At 45.0% G+C, this 20,116-nt stretch overlaps 1 protein-coding gene across 1 annotated transcript in view; it reads right to left on the minus strand.

Moving 5' to 3' along the window:
* LOC121537812 (tensin-2-like) overlaps window positions 1–4,881 on the minus strand; it is a 56,136-nt gene extending 51,255 nt beyond the window's left edge. The window contains exon 1 of the mRNA XM_041845413.2: window positions 4,525–4,881. Coding sequence (XP_041701347.2) covers window positions 4,525–4,878 — 354 coding nt within the window. The 5' untranslated portion in view covers window positions 4,879–4,881. The remainder of the gene's footprint in view (window positions 1–4,524) is intronic.
* Between the last annotated feature and the right edge of the window lie 15,235 nt (window positions 4,882–20,116).

The following is a 20,116-nucleotide window of genomic DNA, read 5'->3' on the forward strand; positions in this document are numbered from 1 at the left end:
ACCCACAACCCTGGCGTTGCAAACGTCATGCTCTACCAACTGAGCTACACGGGACCTATTAACCCCTATTCCCCAGCCACGTCTGTCAATCTGAGAGGATTGGATAGGTGGAAGCAAGATGTCGATATTTCTACCCAGCCAATCAGAAGCCAAGATTAAACTATTTATTACCATAATGCTCAAGAGAATAGTGATAAATACCAATAATCTGTGCTATTTGCCAACCCATGTATCCATACCATTTCCACAACCATGCCATACATGCAAAACTATTCATAATAACATGATTTAGGACTATTCGTCAATAGGAGAGTAAACCCATTCTCACAGAAACATGACTCTAATGACTGAGTATCCGTGTTCTAGACCTATGTCTACATAACCCACACATCGTTTGAGTGTAACTCATAGGAATCCCAGAACAACACATGGAGTAATTCAGTTCAGTCTTTAAAAAAAAACTAAACGCCATGGAATTTCCGCTCGTATTAAAACGGAGGGACCGGGGACATTTATTTGTCTGCAACTTTTTTTCTGTTGGACCGTGGAGGGGAGTGGAGGAGAGGGGGAGACAGGGTGAGAGAGGGGAGGAGCAGGCAGGCCACAGGAGAGTTTAACAAAATACAGGGGTACCTCCTCCAGCTGACAGGATGCTGGGAATCTGGGACTTGAGCTTGGGGGATGGGGGACAGAGGAGGGATTGGGGATTTGATTACAGCTGTTGAATTGGCCGTAGCACAAACATTCTTGTCACATCCTCCAATGCACATAGACATTTATAAAGAAAGATACAAGGACAGAGGCAACTACAAGAGGGGGGGAGCAACAGCTTTTTAACCTCTAATAGGAGAGCGGCTAAGCCTGTGTAATAGCAGATCAGGCAGAACTGCCTCCCCACCATCACAACTTTAACTGTGCAGAGATACTGAGAAACGGAGTCCCAGTGAGCCAGACCGATCCTCATCAACACGGAACAGAATAATACCTCTAAAGTAAGATAGACATCAAGTGCTTTTAGCTTAAGTTCACAGAGCATAGCACTTTGGGGGATAGGGGAAAGGCATGGAGCAACATGGAGGTAAATGAGAAAGGTTTAGAGAGTGGGAACATCGGCCAAGAGGAAATGGGGGTGGGGGAGAGGGGAGCTGTATTGCTTGAGGAATGATTGGGTAAGACAGCGCTAAGCCAAAGGTTGATAAGGTACAGCTGTGCAGACAGAGAGAGAGAGAGAGGCAGAGAAAGACAGACAGAGTGAGAGGGGGAAGAGAGAGAGCGAAGGAGAGAGAGAGAGACGATAATTATATATACGCACGTGAGAAAATAGAGCTAGTCTGAGAGGTTCTCTGTGGGGTTGTATGTACCTTGGGAATATTTACATTTATTCTACATGAGAGATTAATAAAATGCTGAATCATATCCCACTTACTTTCCGTGCTCTGCCTACTCTCCCTGCCAAGTTCCAGCTCATTCCCAGAACATGTCCTACTCTTTCAAAACACTATTTTGGATAGACATCAATAAATTATTTGAGAAGAAAATAAAATACTATTTTTGGGGGTTCATTTTTTTTATTTTTATGGGTGGATCTGCTTGCATCTCATACTCTGACCCATACACGCATTCCTCAAATACTGCTCAAAGTTTTGGACAGATTAGAGTTCCAAACCAATCCAGTGTAGTCAAAGCTTCCTGGGGTTTGACCACAGATAACAGGATGGTGTGGGTGGACAGCGTTAGTCTCCATGTGATTGTGTTTGTGGTTATGTGTGTCAGTGGAATGGTGTGTTTACGTGTATTTGTGTCTGTGTAAGAGTATCTGAGTGCGTTCGATAGGTCATAGAGGCTATTTTTACCCATGACCCGCCAATGCTCTTTCCTGTGGTGGGTGTGTAGAAAATGCCTGTGGAATATGGTCGCCGTAAGGCAGTGCCGGTTAAAGCATCGTTGGTCTGCAAGGAATTCTACATCTGTAAACCACAGTAACCTGTCCATGGTAACCTGTCCATGGTAACCTGTCCACAGTAACCTGTCCATGGTAACCTGTCCATGGTAACCTGTCCATAGCCTAATGATCAGACAACCTGTTGGCTTCCAGAGGGATATCTGGTCATCTACGCTACAAGACTGCAGTGCTGTTCTACTCTAATCATTACAACTCAAGAGACGGAGAGCTGCCCAGCTCTGGTTTAGGATGAGGGGATCAGAGGCCAATATCACAATTCTCCGGAGATCAAGATAGGCTTTGAAAGAGAGTGAGTATCATATCAAGATAGATTCAATTGCCAAGCCGAAATTACCCCTCTGGCTATGATCCCTGTTGTGCATTTGGCTACAGCAAACTGTGTTTTCTTTTGCCTGCCAAGTCATTTAATTATATTAGCCATTAAATGGAGCTTCTCTATGATAACAACACAGCCAGCCCACTCACAGGATGTACTGTAGATAAAAGCCAGCATAACAGAGCAGTGACGCATCATGACTAGTACCACATGACCTGTGAGGCTGAAAAACAATGACCAGTAGAACCAGCACCTTGGTCGCGTTCCCCTGCTCAGAAGTTGCATGCATCAACCAATGGTTGCGTGTCACGTCATCGACTGTGTCATCGACTGACAGATTGCTATAACATATGATGTGTTTAGCTGATACGTGAAATACCTACGCACCCCTTGTCTTTGGCACCCATTCTACCAAACAGGAAAACAGGAATCCCCAGAAGGACACTAATAATATATCTTCCTGTATCTTCCTGTATCTAATTCCTATATCTTATCTGTTCATGGAGCATTTTTGACATTAACAGCTGGAGCCAAACCAGTCAAAATGAAATAAAGTTCCCAGAAGGCCAGTACTGTAGATTAGCTCTGTGACAGATTAGTAATAACACGAGAAGAAGGCCAGTACTGTAGATTAGCTCTGTGACAGATTAATAATAACACAAGAAGAAGGCCAGTACTGTAGATTAGCTCTGTGACAGATTAATAATAACATGAGAAGAAGGCCAGTACTGTAGATTAGCTCTGTGACAGATTAATAATACCATGACAGATTAGTAATAACATGAGAAGAAGGCCAGTACTGTAGATTAGCTCTGTGACAGATTAATAATAACATGAGAAGGCCAGTACTGTAGATTAGCTCTGTGACAGATTAATAATAACATGAGAAGAAGGCCAGTACTGTAGATTAGCTCTGTGACAGATTAGTAATAACATGAGAAGAAGGCCAGTACTGTAGATTAGCTCTGTGACAGATTAATAATAACATGAGAAGAAGGCCAGTACTGTAGATTAGCTCTGTGACAGATTAATAATAACATGAGAAGAAGGCCAGTACTGTAGATTAGCTCTGTGACAGATTAATAATAACATGACAGATTAGTAATAACATGAGAAGAAGGCCAGTACTGTAGATTAGCTCTGTGACAGATTAATAATAACATGAGAAGAAGGCCAGTACTGTAGATTAGCTCTGTGACAGATTAGTAATAACATGAGAAGAAGGCCAGTACTGTAGATTAGCTCTGTGACAGATTAATAATAACATGAGAAGAAGGCCAGTACTGTAGATTAGCTCTGTGACAGATTAATAATAACATGACAGATTAGTAATAACATGAGAAGAGAATAACCCATTTTGACAGTAGACTCCAGTTCCCATTCTGACAGTAGACTCCAGTTCCCATACTGACAGTAGACTCCAGTTCCCATTCTGACAGTATACTCCAGTTCCCATTCTGACAGTAGACTCCAGTTCCCATACTGACAGTAGACTCCAGTTCCCATTCTGACAGTAGACTCCAGTTCCCATACTGACAGTAGACTCCAGTTCCCATTCTGACAGTAGACTCCAGTTCCCATTCTGACAGTAGACTCCAGTTCCCATACTGACAGTAGACTCCAGTTCCCATACTGACAGTAGACTCCAGTTCCCATTCTGACAGTAGACTCCAGTTCCCATTCTGACAGTAGACTCCAGTTCCCATACTGACAGTAGACTCCAGTTCCCATTCTGACAGTAGACTCCAGTTCCCATTCTGACAGTAGACTCCAGTTCCCATACTGACAGTAGACTCCAGTTCCCATACTGACAGTAGACTCCAGTTCCCATTCTGACAGTAGACTCCAGTTCCCATACTGACGAGTCAGCTGGATGCAATAGCCTGGCATCGTCCAAGGGGCTAAGCATTCCCACGCTGGATAGCATGTGATGTAACCATGGGGATTTGCCCAACGTCCATATCTTTGACAATTTCTTTTCTGATGAGGGGGCCCTGATTTGTTATGGGGGAGCCCAATCCTCCCAAGCCCCACTGTAATTCGAACCCTGCACCCAATCATGGGCACAGACACCACACACAACTCAAAGTAACAAGCGCATGCATATACACAGACCAAACACATTCATTGATGAAAATATGTAAATATCAAGCATGATGTGAAAGGTTCTTAAAACCCAGCTCTATTGCATTGGACCACCTGTGGCCCCATGCATGCCCCTAGATAAGCCCATCCAGAGACTCACCTTGGTCAGCCTCATCCTGCCGTTGTTGGACCTCTCTGGACCTCGGCGCTTCAGTGACCCTCTCACCACGGGCACAGGCTCTGCTTCCTCCCCACACAAATCCGCACTCAGGGCGCAACCCATATAGAGATGTGGGCCCTGGCTCTCTCTCTCTCTCCTGTCCTCTCTCTCCCTGTCCCCCTCTCCCTTTACTCTACCAGGAACTGTTTTCCTGCATACTCTCAGGCAGCTGTTTTTGTTGGCTGACGCGAGGCCCTTCCCCTTTTCCTGGCTCCCATTCAGCCTCACGCACACTCGCCAAGGGCCAGAGGATATACGTTCTCTCCCTCCTCTCTCTGTCTCACACAGACACATGCATCCCCCCTCTCTCAAATACTCTAATATGGAAATACTTTACATATATGGTCCCTCTCTCCCTCTTTCTTCTCTCTCCCTCCCTCTCTCCCTCCCTCTCTCCCTCTGAAACCCTCTCTGTTACACCTTCCCTCTCTCACTCTGAAACTCTGTTTCTCCCTCCCTCTCTGGCTCTGAAATCCTCTGTTTCCTGCTCACACATACACAGTAATCTTGCTAGACATTGTCTGCATTGTCTGAAATGGGAACATAAAAACCAACACAACCACAACAGTTGGAGTTTGGATGCTCTAAATCCACAGACCGCTTAGCATGGAGCCAGTCTCCTCTCCCTAGATACTTACAAACGTGCAACATCAGTTCCAGATACTGCCGGCAGAGTTGCAGCGGTGCTTCGGACGTTCATCTATCATTTTGTCTACACCTCAGGGGCTAGACAAAGTTAACTTAAACCTGCTCTGACACTTTGCTACTGCTCCCAGAAGTGGCCCCTCAGTACTCCCGATCCTAGAGTGAGAGAGCAACATTAGTATTTTCTTGCATTGTTTCCCCTGTCTTTTTGTTGTTGTTCGTTTCTCCTGTCTTTTTGTTGTTGTTTGTTTCTCCTGTCTTTTTGTTGTTGTTTGTTTCCCCTGTCTTTTTGTTGTTGTTTGTTTCCCCTGTCATTTTGTTGTTGTTTGTTTCTCCTGTCTTTTTGTTGTTGTTTGTTTCCCCTGTCTTTTTGTTGTTGTTTGTTTCTCCTGTCTTTTTGTTGTTGTTTGTTTCTCCTGTCTTTTTGTTGTTGTTTGTTTCTCTGGTCTTTTTGTTGTTGTTTGTTTCTCCTGTCTTTTTGTTGTTGTTTGTTTCTCCTGTCTTTTTGTTGTTGTTTGTTTCCCCTGTCTTTTTGTTGTTGTTTGTTTCTCCTGTCTTTTTGTTGTTGTTTGTTTCTCCGGTCTTTTTGTTGTTGTTTGTTTCCCCTGTCTTTTTGTTGTTGTTTGTTTCTCCGGTCTTTTTGTTGTTGTTTGTTTCTCCGGTCTTTTTGTTGTTGTTTGTTTCTCCTGTCTTTTTGTTGTTGTTTGTTTCCCCTGTATTTTTGTTGTTGTTTGTTTCCCCTGTATTTTTGTTGTTGTTTGTTTCTCCTGTCTTTTTGTTGTTGTTTGTTTCACCTGTCTTTTTGTTGTTGTTTGTTTCCCCTGTCTTTTTGTTGTTGTTTGTTTCTCCTGTCTTTTTGTTGTTGTTTGTTTCTCCTGTCTTTTTGTTGTTGTTTGTTTCATTGTGTTTTAGCTGCTGCATGTGAGTTCGCAGGGCGACCATGCCTCTTAAAGGGATACTTCAAGATTTTGGCAATGACGCCCTTTATCTACTTCCCCAGAGTCAGATGAACTTGTGAGTACCATTTAGATGTTTCTGGGTCGCTCTGGATAAGAGCGTCTGCTAAATGACGTAAATGTAAATGTAGTTCCGTGAGCCAATGCTAACTGTTAGCAGATACCCAGAGACATAAAAATTGTACACACGAGTTAATCTAACTCCTGGAAAGTAGATAAAGGGCCTCATTGCCAAAATCCCGAAGTATCCCTTTAAAAGGCAAACTCTTGATATGCCTCCAAAACCCCCTCTCACTCCCTCACTCCACCCCCTTTCCTCTCTCTCTCCCCTCCTCTTTCTGCTGACTGAAAACAGCAGTTGGCCAGGCTACGTCTCCTTGTTGTAAATGTGTTGCTCCCTCCAGACAGCCCTTGCAGGTATTCAATTCAATTCAAAGGGCTTTGTTGGTATGGAATCAAATGTTTACATTGCCAAAGCAAGTGAAATAGATCATAAAAAATAAACAGTAAACATTACACGCACAAAAGTTCCAAAGGTATAGAGACATTTCAAATGTCATATTATGGCTATTTACAGTGTTGTAACGATGTGCAAATAGTTCAAGTACAAAAGATAAAATAAATAAACATAAATATGGGTTGTATTTATGGTGTTTGTTCTTCACTGGTTGCCCTGTTCTGTTCTGTTTTTTTGTTAATTCTTTCCAATGTGTCAAGTAATTATATTTTAGTTTTCTCATGATTTGGTTGGGTCGAATTGTGTTGCTGTCCTGGGGGTCTGTGGGGGTCTGTGGGGTCTGTTTGTGTTTGTGAACCGAGCCACAGGACCAGCTTGCTTAGGGGACTCTTCTCCAGGGTCATCTCTCTGTAGGTGATGGCTTTGTTATGGAAGGTTTGGGAATCGCTCCTTTTAGGTGGTTGTAGAATTGAACGGCTCTTTCCTGGACCTTTTTTGGAACACCATTATTTTTGTCTTACTGTGATTTACTGTCAGGGCCCAGGTCTGACAGAATCTGTGCAGAATATCTAGGTGCTGCTGTAGGCCCTCCTTGGTTGGGGACAGAAGCACCAGATCATCAGCAAACAGAAGACATTTGACTACAGATTTTAGTAGGGTGAGGCTCCCACCCCTACCCCCAACTCTCTTTCCCTAACTCCCTCCTCTATCCCCAACTCTCTTTCCCTAACTCCCTCCTCTACCCCCAACTCTCTTTCCCTAACTCCCTCCTCTATCCCCAACTCTCTTTCCCTAACTCCCTCCTCTACCCCCAACTCTCTTTCCCTAACTCCCTCCTCTACCCCCAACTCTCTTTCCCTAACTCCCACCCCTCCTGCTTTAACCACAGTAAAATTAACTCCTATTAATCAACTTAGTCATTAGATCCTGTGTGGAGAAGACTGATCACAAGGAGAGGGTTTGGATAAAGCTGAGGATCTGGAGCTGGGCTTCCAGACACGTAGTACTGGTTATCAAAGCATACCAAAGTTAAGAGAGGTCGTTGGAGCCAGAATACTACATTCATTTCATAATCAGTTCAGATACAGTGACACATATGAGTCATTCCACGAAAAGAGTGCATTTTGTGTATCTTTGATATTTTAAGTAGAATATTGAATTTGAAAAGCCTGCTTGCTATATTACACATTAGGATCATAGCTTTCACCTGGTCAGTCTATGTCATGGAAAGAGCAGGTGTTCCTAATATTCTGTACACTCAGTGTAGACACATGGACAATTCTTTAAATCTGATTTTTGATATAAATAAAGGCTTGCTAAAGTGCCAGGCTTCGGCGTTCGTCGTCACCGGCCTTCTAGCCACTGCCGGTCCTCATCTCATCATTCCATTTGTTTTGTCTTGTTTTCCACACACCTGGTTCATATCCCCCTCATCAGTACCTCTATAAGTGTTCCCTCTGCCTCCCATGTCTTTGTGTGTGATTGCTACTTTGTGGAGGTATCGTTAGTGCGGTTGAGCATTTTGTTATTTTATCGCCGGGAATATTTACCCGTGTATGTTTGGTTCCCAGTACGCATTTAAGTCGCACTGGGATCGTGTTTACGCATTGTTGCGGACTACTTTATTGGGTTCATTAAAGCATATTCCTTCTTCACACTCCTGCGCCTGACTATGTCCATCCCATCACCACAACAAAGTCATTTCGGGAAGATTATTTATTTCATGTGATTAGTGATTCATTTACGTCCGTCCCTCATTTTAAGGTCAATCCTGTTACGTGAACTGAACTATCGTTTTAATATAAAACTATTCCTTTTAAAATATTTTTTTCTAAAGAAACATTGAACATCTTATAGTCAAATCATAGTGGAAAAGCAGGTGAGCTGGTTGTACTCTATTTGGCCCTTTTGTGGTGGAAAACTGAGCGGGTCGAGCATAACACGTCAACCCTGTTACCCATAGATAGACAGGCTAGAAATATTTTAGCAATTTCATTTTTTTGGGGTGAAGCTTGCATTCAATTGCCACTCCCTGTTGCATACATCAAGCTTCCATTCCCCCTGTCACAAGGGGATTCATGGCTGATTTAAGAAGAAAACGTCAACCCTGTTACGGTCAACCCTGTTACTTTATTTGGCACTTAATAGACACTTACTATAGTAATTATTAATATATATTTTTTACATGTTTACACGTCTCAAAAGGCACCTAATTAGTGGAATTACCCCATATAGCCATACTGGAAAAAAACACTCACCATCTCTAGAATGGAGCCCCTTTTGGCAGAGAGCAAAAGAGCGAAGTCTCAGAGAACCTAATATCTGCCTCCTATGCCGGCTTAGCAGCAACTGTTTGAGACTAAGGCAGTAAGTGATGGGTTCCTATAAATTGAAAAATACTTTTTAGTAGAATAACACTTAGGAGAATAATTAGGAGGACTATTGAGAGCATGACAGATAGGAAGAGGACAGACAGACAGACCAAATATAAGGCTGAGAGAGAGAGAGAGAGAGAGAGAGAGAGAGAGAGAGAGAGAGACAGAGAGAGAGAGAGAGAGAGAGAGAGAGAGAGAGAGAGAGAGAGAGAGAGAGAGAGAGAGAGAGAGAGAGAGAGAGAGAGAGAGAGAGAGAGAGAGTCTTCTGTTTGCTGATGATCTGGTGCTTCTGTCACCAACCAAGGAGGGCCTACAGCAGCACCTAGATCTTCTGCACAGATTCTGTCAGACCTGGGCCCTGACAGTAAATCTCAGTAAGACAAAAATAATGGTGTTCCAAAAAAGGTCCAGTTGCCAGGACCACAAATACAAATTCCATCTAGACACCGTTGCCCTAGAGCACACAAAAAACTATACATACCTCGGCCTAAACATCAGCGCCACAGGTAACTTCCACAAAGCTGTGAACGATCTGAGAGACAAGGCAAGAAGGGCCTTCTATGCCATCAAAAGGAACATAAAATTTGACATCCCAATTAGGATCTGGCTAAAAATACTTGAATCAGTTATAGAACCCATTGCCCTTTATGGTTCTGAGGTCTGGGGTCCGCTCACCAACCAAGAATTCACAAAATGGGACAAACACAAAATTGAGACTCTGCATGCAGAATTCTGCAAAAACATCCTCTGTGTACAACGTAAAACACCAAATAATGCATGCAGAGCAGAATTAGGCCAATACCCGCTAATTATCAAAATCCAGAAAAGAGCAGTGAAATTCTATAACCACTTAAAAGGAAGCGATTCCCAAACCTTCCATAACAAAGCCATCACCTACAGAGAGATGAACTTGGAGAAGAGTCCCCTAAGTAAGCTTGTCATGGGGCTCTGTTCACAAACACAAACAGACCCCACACAGCCCCAGGACAACAACAACAACAACAACAACACAATTAGACCCAACCAAATCATGAGAAAACAAAAAGAGAATTACTTGACACATTGGAAAGAACAAACAAAAAAACAGAGCAAACTAGAATGCTATTTGGCCCTAAACAGAGAGTACACAGTGGCAGAATACCTGACCACTGTGACTGACCCATATTTAAGGAAAGCTTTGACTATGTACAGACTCAGTGAGCATAGCCTTGCTATCGAGAAAGGCCGCCGTGGGCAGACCTGGCTCTCAAGGGAAGACAGGCTATGTGCACACTGCCCACAAAATGAGGTGGAAACTGAGCTGCACTTCCTAACCTCCTGCCAAATGTATGACCATATTAGAGACACATATTTCCCTCAGATTACAGCGATCCACAAAGAATTCGAAAACAACCCAATTTTGATAAACTCCCTTATCTACTGGGTGAAAAACCACAGTGTGCCATCACAGCTGCAAGATTTGTGACCTGTTGCCACAAGAAAAGGGCAACCAGTGAAGAACAAACACCATTGTAAATACAACCCATATTTATGTTTATTTATTTTCCCATTTGTACTTTAACTATTTGCACATTGTTACAGCACTGTATATATACATAATATGACATTTGAAATGTCTTTCTTATTTTGAAACTTCTGAGGGTAATGTTTACTGTTAATATGTATTGTTTATTTCACTTTTGTTTACTATCTACTTCACTTGCTTTGGCAATGTTAACACACGTTTCCCATGCCAATAAAGCCCTTAAATTGAAATTGAATTGAAATTGAGAGAGAGAGAGAGAGAGAAAGAGAGAGAGAGAGAGAGAGAGCGAGAGAGAGACAGAGAGAGAGAGAGCGAGAGAGAGAGCGAGAGAGAGAGAGAGCGAGAGAGAGAGCGAGAGAGAGAGAGAGAGAGAGCGAGATAAAAGTCTGGGGGGATTGGTGAGCAAACAAAGGAGAGAAATACACCATACATTTACTGTGATGATGTCAGAGGTCACAGAACTCTGGGATAAATATTTATTTTCACTACAATGTACATGATATATTAATATATTAACTGTATTTTGCATTGTTTGTCTTTATGCATTGCTTGAGTGATGTAAATAAATAAAAAGCTAGAAAAGTGATTATTTTGTTAAGGGGCCCCTCCTATAGTCTACCACTTGTTGGTTGTTATTTCCAAACATACAGTACCAGTCAAAAGTTTGGACACACCTACTCATTCAAGGGTTTTTCTTTATTTGTTTTACTATTTTCTACATTGTAGAATAATAGTGAAGGCATCAAACCTATGAAATAACACATATGGAATCATGTTGTAACCAAAAAAGTGATAAACAAATCAAAATATATTTTATATTTGAGATTCTTCAAATAGCCACCCTTTGCCTTTATGACAGCTTCGCACACTCTTGGCATTCTCTCAACCAGCTTCATCTGGAATGCTTTTCCAACAGTCTTGAAGGAGTTCCCACATATGCTGAGCACTTGTTGGCTGCTTTTCCTTCACTCTGCCGTCTGATTCATCCCAAACCATGTCAATTGGGTTGAGGTCGGGGGATTGTGGAGGCCAGGTCACCTGATGCAGCATATCATCACTCTCCTTCTTGGTAAAATAGCCCTTACACAGCCTGGAGGTGTGTCCTGTTGAAAAACAAATGAGAGTCCCACTAAGCCCAAACCATATGGGATGGTGTATCGCTGCAGAATGCTGTGGTAGTCATGCTGGTTAAGTGTGCCTTGAATTCTAAATAAATCACAGACAGTGTCACCAGCAAAGCACCCCCACACCATAACACCTCCTCCTCCATGCCTTACATGCAGAGATCATCCGTTCACCCACACCGCGTCTCACAAAGACACGGCGGTTGGAACCAACAATCTCCAATTTGGACTCCAGACCAAAGGACACATTTCCACCAGTCTAATGTCCATTGCTCGTGTTTCTTGGCCCAAGCAGGTCTCTTCTTCTTATTGGTATCCTTTAGTAGTGGTTTCTTTGCAGCAATTCAACCACGAAGGCCTGATTCACACAGTCCCCTCTGAACAGTTGATGTTGAGATGTGTCTGTGACTTGAACTCTGTGAAGCATTTATTTGGGCTGCAATTTCTGAGACTCGTAACTCTAATGAACTTATCCTCTGCAGCAGAGGTAACTCTGGGTCTTTCATTCCTGTGGCGATCCTTATGTGGACCTCTGTAGCTCAGCTGGTAGAGCACGGCGCTTGTAACGCCAAGGTAGTGGGTTCGATCCCCGGGACCACCCATACACAAAAAATGTATGCACGCATGACTGTAAGTCGCTTTGGATAAAAGCGTCTGCTAAATGGCATATTATTATTATTATGAGAGCCAGTTTCATCATAGCGCTTGATGGGTTTTGCGACTACATTTTAATAATCTTTCAAAGTTCTTGAAATTTTCCAGATTGACTGACCTTCATGTCTTAAAGTAATGATGGACTGTCGTTTCTCTTTGCTTCTGTATATCCCCCCTCACAACACAACTGATTGGCTCAAACGCATTAAGAAGGAAAGAAATTCCACAAATTAAGAAGGCATTCTAGGTAACTACCTCATGAAGCTGGTTGAGAGAATGCCAAGAGTGTGCAAAGCTGTCATCAAGGCAAAGGGTGGCTATTTGAAGAATCTCAAACATAAAATATATTTTGATTTGTTTAACACTTTTCTGGTTACTACATGATTCCATATGTGTTATTTCATAGTTTTGAAATCTTCACTATTATTCTACAATGTAAAAAATAGTAAAAATAAAGAAAAACCCTTGAATGAGTAGGTGTGTCCAAACTTTTGACTGGTAGAGTACATTTAAGCATTAATTCAAATAGAACATTGTTTCTGTAGATGGTAAACCCATAGACTTAGATAGACATCGCATCATTGTATCTGCCCCATTATGGCGTCTGCGAGCACATGGGCAGCGCCATTAAGGCCATCTCCATTTTGATGTAGACAATCTTTTTCTTCTACTACTTCTATGAGTTGGTAAACAAACTGAAAGTGTGCACATTGCCACCTAGAGTGTGATGTTTGAACTGGTATAAAGCCAAGGTTGGCGATTTACTGCAACCTGCAGTTATGAAACGTTTTTTCACAAGTATAATTCATTGGCTGATCCCTCCTTGTGACCTGTATAGAATGTGATCCTTCCTTAACCCATAGGAAGTCCCGTCCAGCTGACTACTTAAAAATGGTAAAAGTCCATGCTAAAATGGCTTTTGGGCACTATAGTCCTCTATCTATCTCTATGGGTAAACCTCTTTTTATTTTTTTATATTTTTTTTATATTGACCAAGCACAGATTTGCACCAAGTGTGGGCATGATCCATAAACAGGAAGAACAAAAACATGGGCCATATCACAGACCACAAGACAAAAGTAACAAGCTAACCAGAAACAATATGTGCTGTATTTTACAATATTTCGACCTTACCAACATCTTCCCTTCAGGAAGGTTGCTCCTAGTAAAAGGCAAAGCGAAAGCTGGTTATATTTAAAGGAATAGTTTATGCATGTCATGTCCAAATCATCCTAACCTACAGTCCTACAAATGGATTGTGTAACTCAAAGAAGTTCCTTATAGATGATTTGGACATTAAGCGTGGAAATGAGAATATAGGTACCCTTGACTTGCATTGGATTTGTGCCACAAATGCATTTGAAAGAGTGGCCATGTAAGCACAACCAAAGCATGGATTGCTGTGATACCTTGTCCATAAACTGCTTACAAGGTAAGGAAATCAATATTTAAATTTGTAATTTGGGTGAACTATCCCTTTAATGTCTAAGAGTCAGTTATCCAGGAAGTAAACGAACAAATACATCTGGACACCTCTTCAAATTAGTGGATTTGTCTATTTCAGCCACACCCGTTGCTGACAGGTTTATAAAATTGGCCATGCAATCTCCATAGACAAAAATTGGCAGTAGAATGGCCCGTACTGAAGAGCTCAGTGACTTTCAACGTGGCAATGTGGCACCGTCACCTTTCCAATAAGTAAGTTTGTCAAATTTCTGCCTTGCTAGAGCTGCCCTGGTCAACCGTAAGTGCTGTTATTGTGAAGTGGAAAAGTTTAGGAGCAACAACGGCTCAGCCGCGAAGTGGTAGGCCACACAAGCTCACAGACCGGGACTGCCGAGTGTTGAAGCGCGTAATAATCGTCTGTCCTCGGTTGCAACACTCACTACCGAGTTCCAAACTGCCTCTGGAAGTAACATCAGCACAATAACTATTCGTCAAGAGCTTCATGAAATGGGTTTTCATGGCCGAGCAGCCGCACACAAGCCTAAGATCACCATGCGCAATGCCAAGCATCGGCTGGAGTGGTGTAAAGCTCACCGCCATTGGACTCTGGAGCAGTGGAAACACGTTCTCTGGAGTGATGAATCACGCTTCACAATCTGTCAGTCCGACGGACAAATCTGGAACGCTACCTGCCCCAATGCATAGTGCCAACTGTACATTTTGGTGGAGGAGGAATAATGGTCTGGGGCTGTTTTTCATGGTTCGGGCTAGGTCCCTTAGTTCAAGTGAAGGGAAATCTTAATGCTACAGCATACAATGACATTCTGTGCTTCTAACTTTGTGGCAACAGTTTGGTGAAGGCCCTTTCCTGTTTCAGCATGACAATGTCCCCGTGCACAAAGCGAGGTCCATACAGAAATGGTCTGTCGAGATCAGTGTTGAAGACTTTGACTGGCCTGCACAGAGCACTCAACTCAACCCCATTTTACACCTTTGGGATGAATTGGAACGCCGACTGCAAGCTAGGCATAATCGCTCAACATCAGTGCCCGACACAACTAATGTTCATGGCTGAATGGAAGCAAGTCCCCACAGCAATGTTCCAACATCTAGTGGAAAGCCTTCCCAGAAGAGTGGAGGCAATTATAGAAGCAAAGGGGGGACCAACTCCATATTAATACCCATGATTTTGGAATGAGATGTTCGACGTGCAGGTGTCCACATACTTTTGGCATTGTAGCGTATCAATACTCAAATGTAGGATTGTCGTGTTGGTTACTTGGGGGGAAAAAATGTTATTCTTTGCCCCCAGATACAAAGGCCGGAAATAAAACATAGTAGTGGCAAAAGGTTGAGGTCATGGAAAACACAAGAGGAAATAGGAACAGAACAGGCACTGTGATGGAAATGTGCTAAATAGGAGCCATCTTCATGACTTCAAAGACAAAACATCCCTATCAAGAGTTCAACTTATTTTTGTGTGTGTGTGTGTGTGTGTGTATGTGAATCCCAAATCATTGGCTGTTACAGAGGTGGGAGATTGGATAGTGTCACATAAAAAAATTATCATTCAAGTCGATTTAGTGGGAAGAAAGTTAAACTGTGACTGCTCACAGCTGTGATGAGCTTACTACCTTGTAAAATTCCTTCAATTGAACCTTGAATTCAGATCTGAGGCCATTACTGACCACCCTTAACCTTGACTGAACACAGCCCGGGGCTTCGTCTCTCCTTCCCTGGACAGGACATCTAGATTTCCCCTGGGGGCGGAGGGGCCTGCCTGCCTCTGTGTCCAGGAATAGACCATATGGGAGACAAGCAGGAAAAGATGCTGGGAAAATGTCAAGAGTTTAACAGTGACTCAGAGCACATGCAGCTGTTCCGGCCTCAGACTACAATATACTCCTCTGGTACCCCGTCTCCCTCAGACTACAGTATACTCCTCAGGACCCCCCACCTCCCTCAGACTACAGTATACTCCTCAGGACCCCCCACCTCCCTCAGACTACAGTATACTCCTCAGGACCCCCTCCCTCCCTCAGACTACAGTATACCCCTCAGGACCCCCTCCCTCCCTCAGACTACAGTATACTCCTCAGGACCCCCTCCTCAGACTACAGTATACTCCTCTGGTACCCCGTCTCCCTCAGACTACAGTATACTCCTCAGGACCCCCCACCTCCCTCAGACTACAGTATACTCCTCAGGACCCCCCACCTCCCTCAGACTACAGTATACTCCTCAGGACCCCCTCCCTCCCTCAGACTACAGTATACCCCTCAGGACCCCCTCCCTCCCTCAGACTACAGTATACTCCTCAGGACCCCCCTCCTCAGACTACAGTATACTCCTCAGGACCCCCTCCTCAGACTACAGTATACTCCTCAGGACCCCCTTCTCAGACTACAGTATACTCCTCAGGACCCCCCTCCCTCCCTCAGACTACAGTATACTCCTCAGGACCCCCTCCCTCCCTCAGACTACAGTATACTCCTCAGGACCCCCCTCCTCAGACTACAGTATACTCCTCAGGACCCCCCTCCCTCAGACTACAGTATACTCCTCAGGCCCCCCTCCTCAGACTACAGTATACTCCTCAGGACCCCCTCCTCAGACTACAGTATACTCCTCAGGACCCCCCACCTCCCTCAGACTACAGTATACTCCTCAGGACCCCCCCACCTCCCCCAGACTACAGTATACTCCTCAGGACCCCCCTCCTCAGACTACAGTATACTCCTCAGGACCCCCCTCCTCAGACTACAGTATACTCCTCAGGACCCCCTCCTCAGACTACAGTATACTCCTCAGGACCCCCCCACCTCCCTCAGACTACAGTATACTCGCTCAGGACCCCCCACCTCCCTCAGACTACAGTATACTCCTCAGGACCCCCTCCTCAGACTACAGTATACTCCTCAGGACCCCCCACCTCCCTCAGACTACAGTATACTCCTCAGGACCCCCCTCCCTCCCTCAGACTACAGTATACTCCTCAGGACCCCCCCACCTCCCTCAGACTACAGTATACTCCTCAGGACCCCCTCCTCAGACTACAGTATACTCCTCAGGACCCCCTCCCTCCCTCAGACTACAGTATACTCCTCAGGACCCCCTCCCTCCCTCAGACTACAGTATACTCCTCAGGACCCCCACCTCCCTCAGACTACAGTATACTCCTCAGGACCCCCCCTCCTCAGACTACAGTATACTCCTCAGGACCCCCTCCCTCCCTCAGACTACAGTATACTCCTCAGGACCCCCCACCTCCCTCAGACTACAGTATATTCCTCAGGACCCCCTCCCTCCCTCAGACTACAGTATACCCCTCAGGACCCCCCTCCCTCCCTCAGACTACAGTATACTCCTCAGGACCCCCCTCCCTCCCTCAGACTACAGTATACTCCTCAGGACCCCCCTCCTCAGACTACAGTATACTCCTCAGGACCCCCCTCCCTCCCTCAGACTACAGTATACCCCTCAGGACCCCCTCCTCCCTCAGACTACAGTATACTCCTCAGGACCCCCTCCCTCCCTCAGACTACAGTATACTCCTCAGGACCCCCCTCCTCAGACTACAGTATACTCCTCTGGTACCCCCGTCTCCCTCAGACTACAGTATACTCCTCAGGACCCCCACCTCCCTCAGACTACAGTATACTCCTCAGGACCCCCCACCTCCCTCAGACTACAGTATACTCCTCAGGACCCCCTCCCTCCCTCAGACTACAGTATACCCCTCAGGACCCCCTCCCTCCCTCAGACTACAGTATACTCCTCAGGACCCCCTCCTCAGACTACAGTATACTCCTCAGGACCCCCTCCTCAGACTACAGTATACTCCTCAGGACCCCCTTCTCAGACTACAGTATACTCCTCAGGACCCCCCACCTCCCTCAGACTACAGTATACTCCTCAGGACCCCCCTCCCTCAGACTACAGTATACTCCTCAGGACCCCCTCCTCAGACTACAGTATACTCCTCAGGACCCCCCTCCTCAGACTACAGTATACTCCTCAGGACCCCCACCTCCCTCAGACTACAGTATACTCCTCAGGACCCCCCACCTCCCTCAGACTACAGTATACTCCTCAGGACCCCCTCCTCAGACTACAGTATACTCCTCAGGACCCCCTCCTCAGACTACAGTATACTCCTCAGGACCCCCTCCTCAGACTACAGTATACTCCTCAGGACCCCCACCTCCCTCAGACTACAGTATACTCCTCAGGACCCCCACCTCCCTCAGACTACAGTATACTCCTCAGGACCCCCCCCCTCCCTCAGACTACAGTATACTCCTCAGGACCCCCTCCTCAGACTACAGTATACTCCTCAGGACCCCCCCCCCACCTCCCTCAGACTACAGTATACTCCTCAGGACCCCCTCCCTCCCTCAGACTACAGTATACTCCTCAGGACCCCCCACCTCCCTCAGACTACAGTATACTCCTCAGGACCCCCTCCTCAGACTACAGTATACTCCTCAGGACCCCCTCCCTCCCTCAGACTACAGTATACTCCTCAGGACCCCCCTCCCTCCCTCAGACTACAGTATACTCCTCAGGACCCCCCCTCCTCAGACTACAGTATACTCCTCAGGACCCCCTCCCTCCCTCAGACTACAGTATACTCCTCAGGACCCCCCTCCCTCCCTCAGACTACAGTATACTCCTCAGGACCCCCCTCCTCAGACTACAGTATACTCCTCAGGACCCCCTCCCTCCCTCAGACTACAGTATACTCCTCAGGACCCCCTCCCTCCCTCAGACTACAGTATACTCCTCAGGACCCCCCACCTCCCTCAGACTACAGTATACTCCTCAGGACCCCCCTCCTCAGACTACAGTATACTCCTCAGGACCCCCCTCCCTCCCTCAGACTACAGTATACTCCTCAGGACCCCCTCCCTCCCTCAGACTACAGTATACTCCTCAGGACCCCCCCCCCTCCCTCAGACTACAGTATACTCCTCAGGACCCCCTCCCTCCCTCAGACTACAGTATACTCCTCAGGACCCCCTCCCTCCCTCAGACTACAGTATACTCCTCAGGACCCCCCTCCTCAGACTACAGTATACTCCTCAGGACCCCCCCACCTCCCTCAGACTACAGTATACTCCTCAGGACCCCCCACCTCCCTCAGACTACAGTATACTCCTCAGGACCCCCTCCCTCCCTCAGACTACAGTATACTCCTCAGGACCCCCTCCCTCCCTCAGACTACAGTATACTCCTCAGGACCCCCTCCCTCCCTCAGACTACAGTATACTCCTCAGGACCCCCTCCTCAGACTACAGTATACTCCTAAGGACAGCACCCCTCCCTCCCTCAGACTACAGTATACAGTCGTGGTCAAAAGTTTTGAGAATTACACAAATACTAATTTTCACAAAGTCTGCTGCCTCAGTTTTGATTATGGCGATTTGCATATAGTCCAGAATGTCATGAAGAGTGATCAGATGAATTGCAATTAATTGCAAAGTCCCTCTTTGCCATGAAAATGAACTTAATCCCCCAAAAAACATTTCCACTGCATTTCAGCCCTGCCACAAAAGGACCAGCTGCCATCATGTCAGTGATTCTCTTGTAAACACAGGTGAGAGTGTTGACCAGGACAAGGCTGGAGATCACTCTGTCATGCTGATTGAGTTAGAATACATTTACATTTTAGTCAATTAGCAGACGCTCTTATCCAGAGCGACTTACACATATCATATAACTAAACATTATAATAATATATATCTATCTAAACCATAATTTTATATATCCATCTAACACATAATATATAAATATATACAGTTGAAGTCGGAAGTTTACATACTCCTTAGCCAAATACATTTAAACTCAGTTTTTCACAATTCCTGACATTTAATCCTAGTAAAAATTCCCTGTCTTAGGTCAGTTAGGATCACCACTTTATTTTAAGAATGTGAAATGTCAGAATAATAGTAGAGAGAATGATTTATTTCATCTTTTATTTATTTCATCAGAATAACAGACTGGAAACTTTAAAAGGGGGGTGGTGCTTGAGATCATTGTTCTTCCTCTGTTAACCATGGTTACCTGCAAGGAAACACGTGCCGTCATCATTACTTTGCACAAAAAGGGCTTCACAGGCAAGGATATTGCTGCTAGTAAGATTGCACCTAAATCAACCATTTATCGGATCATCAAGAACTTCAAGGAGAGAGGTTCAATTGTTGTGAAGAAGGCGTCAGGGATCAAGGCACCACCAGTGCAGAGCTTGCTCAGGAATGGCAGCAGGCAGGTGTGAGTGCATCTGCACGCACAGTGAGGCGAAGACTTTTGGAGGATGGCCTGGTGTCAAGAAGGGCAGCAAAGAAGCC

The sequence above is a fragment of the Coregonus clupeaformis genome, chromosome 24 (genome assembly GCF_020615455.1).
Source record: "Coregonus clupeaformis isolate EN_2021a chromosome 24, ASM2061545v1, whole genome shotgun sequence".
In the NCBI taxonomy this organism is placed as follows: domain Eukaryota; kingdom Metazoa; phylum Chordata; class Actinopteri; order Salmoniformes; family Salmonidae; genus Coregonus; species Coregonus clupeaformis.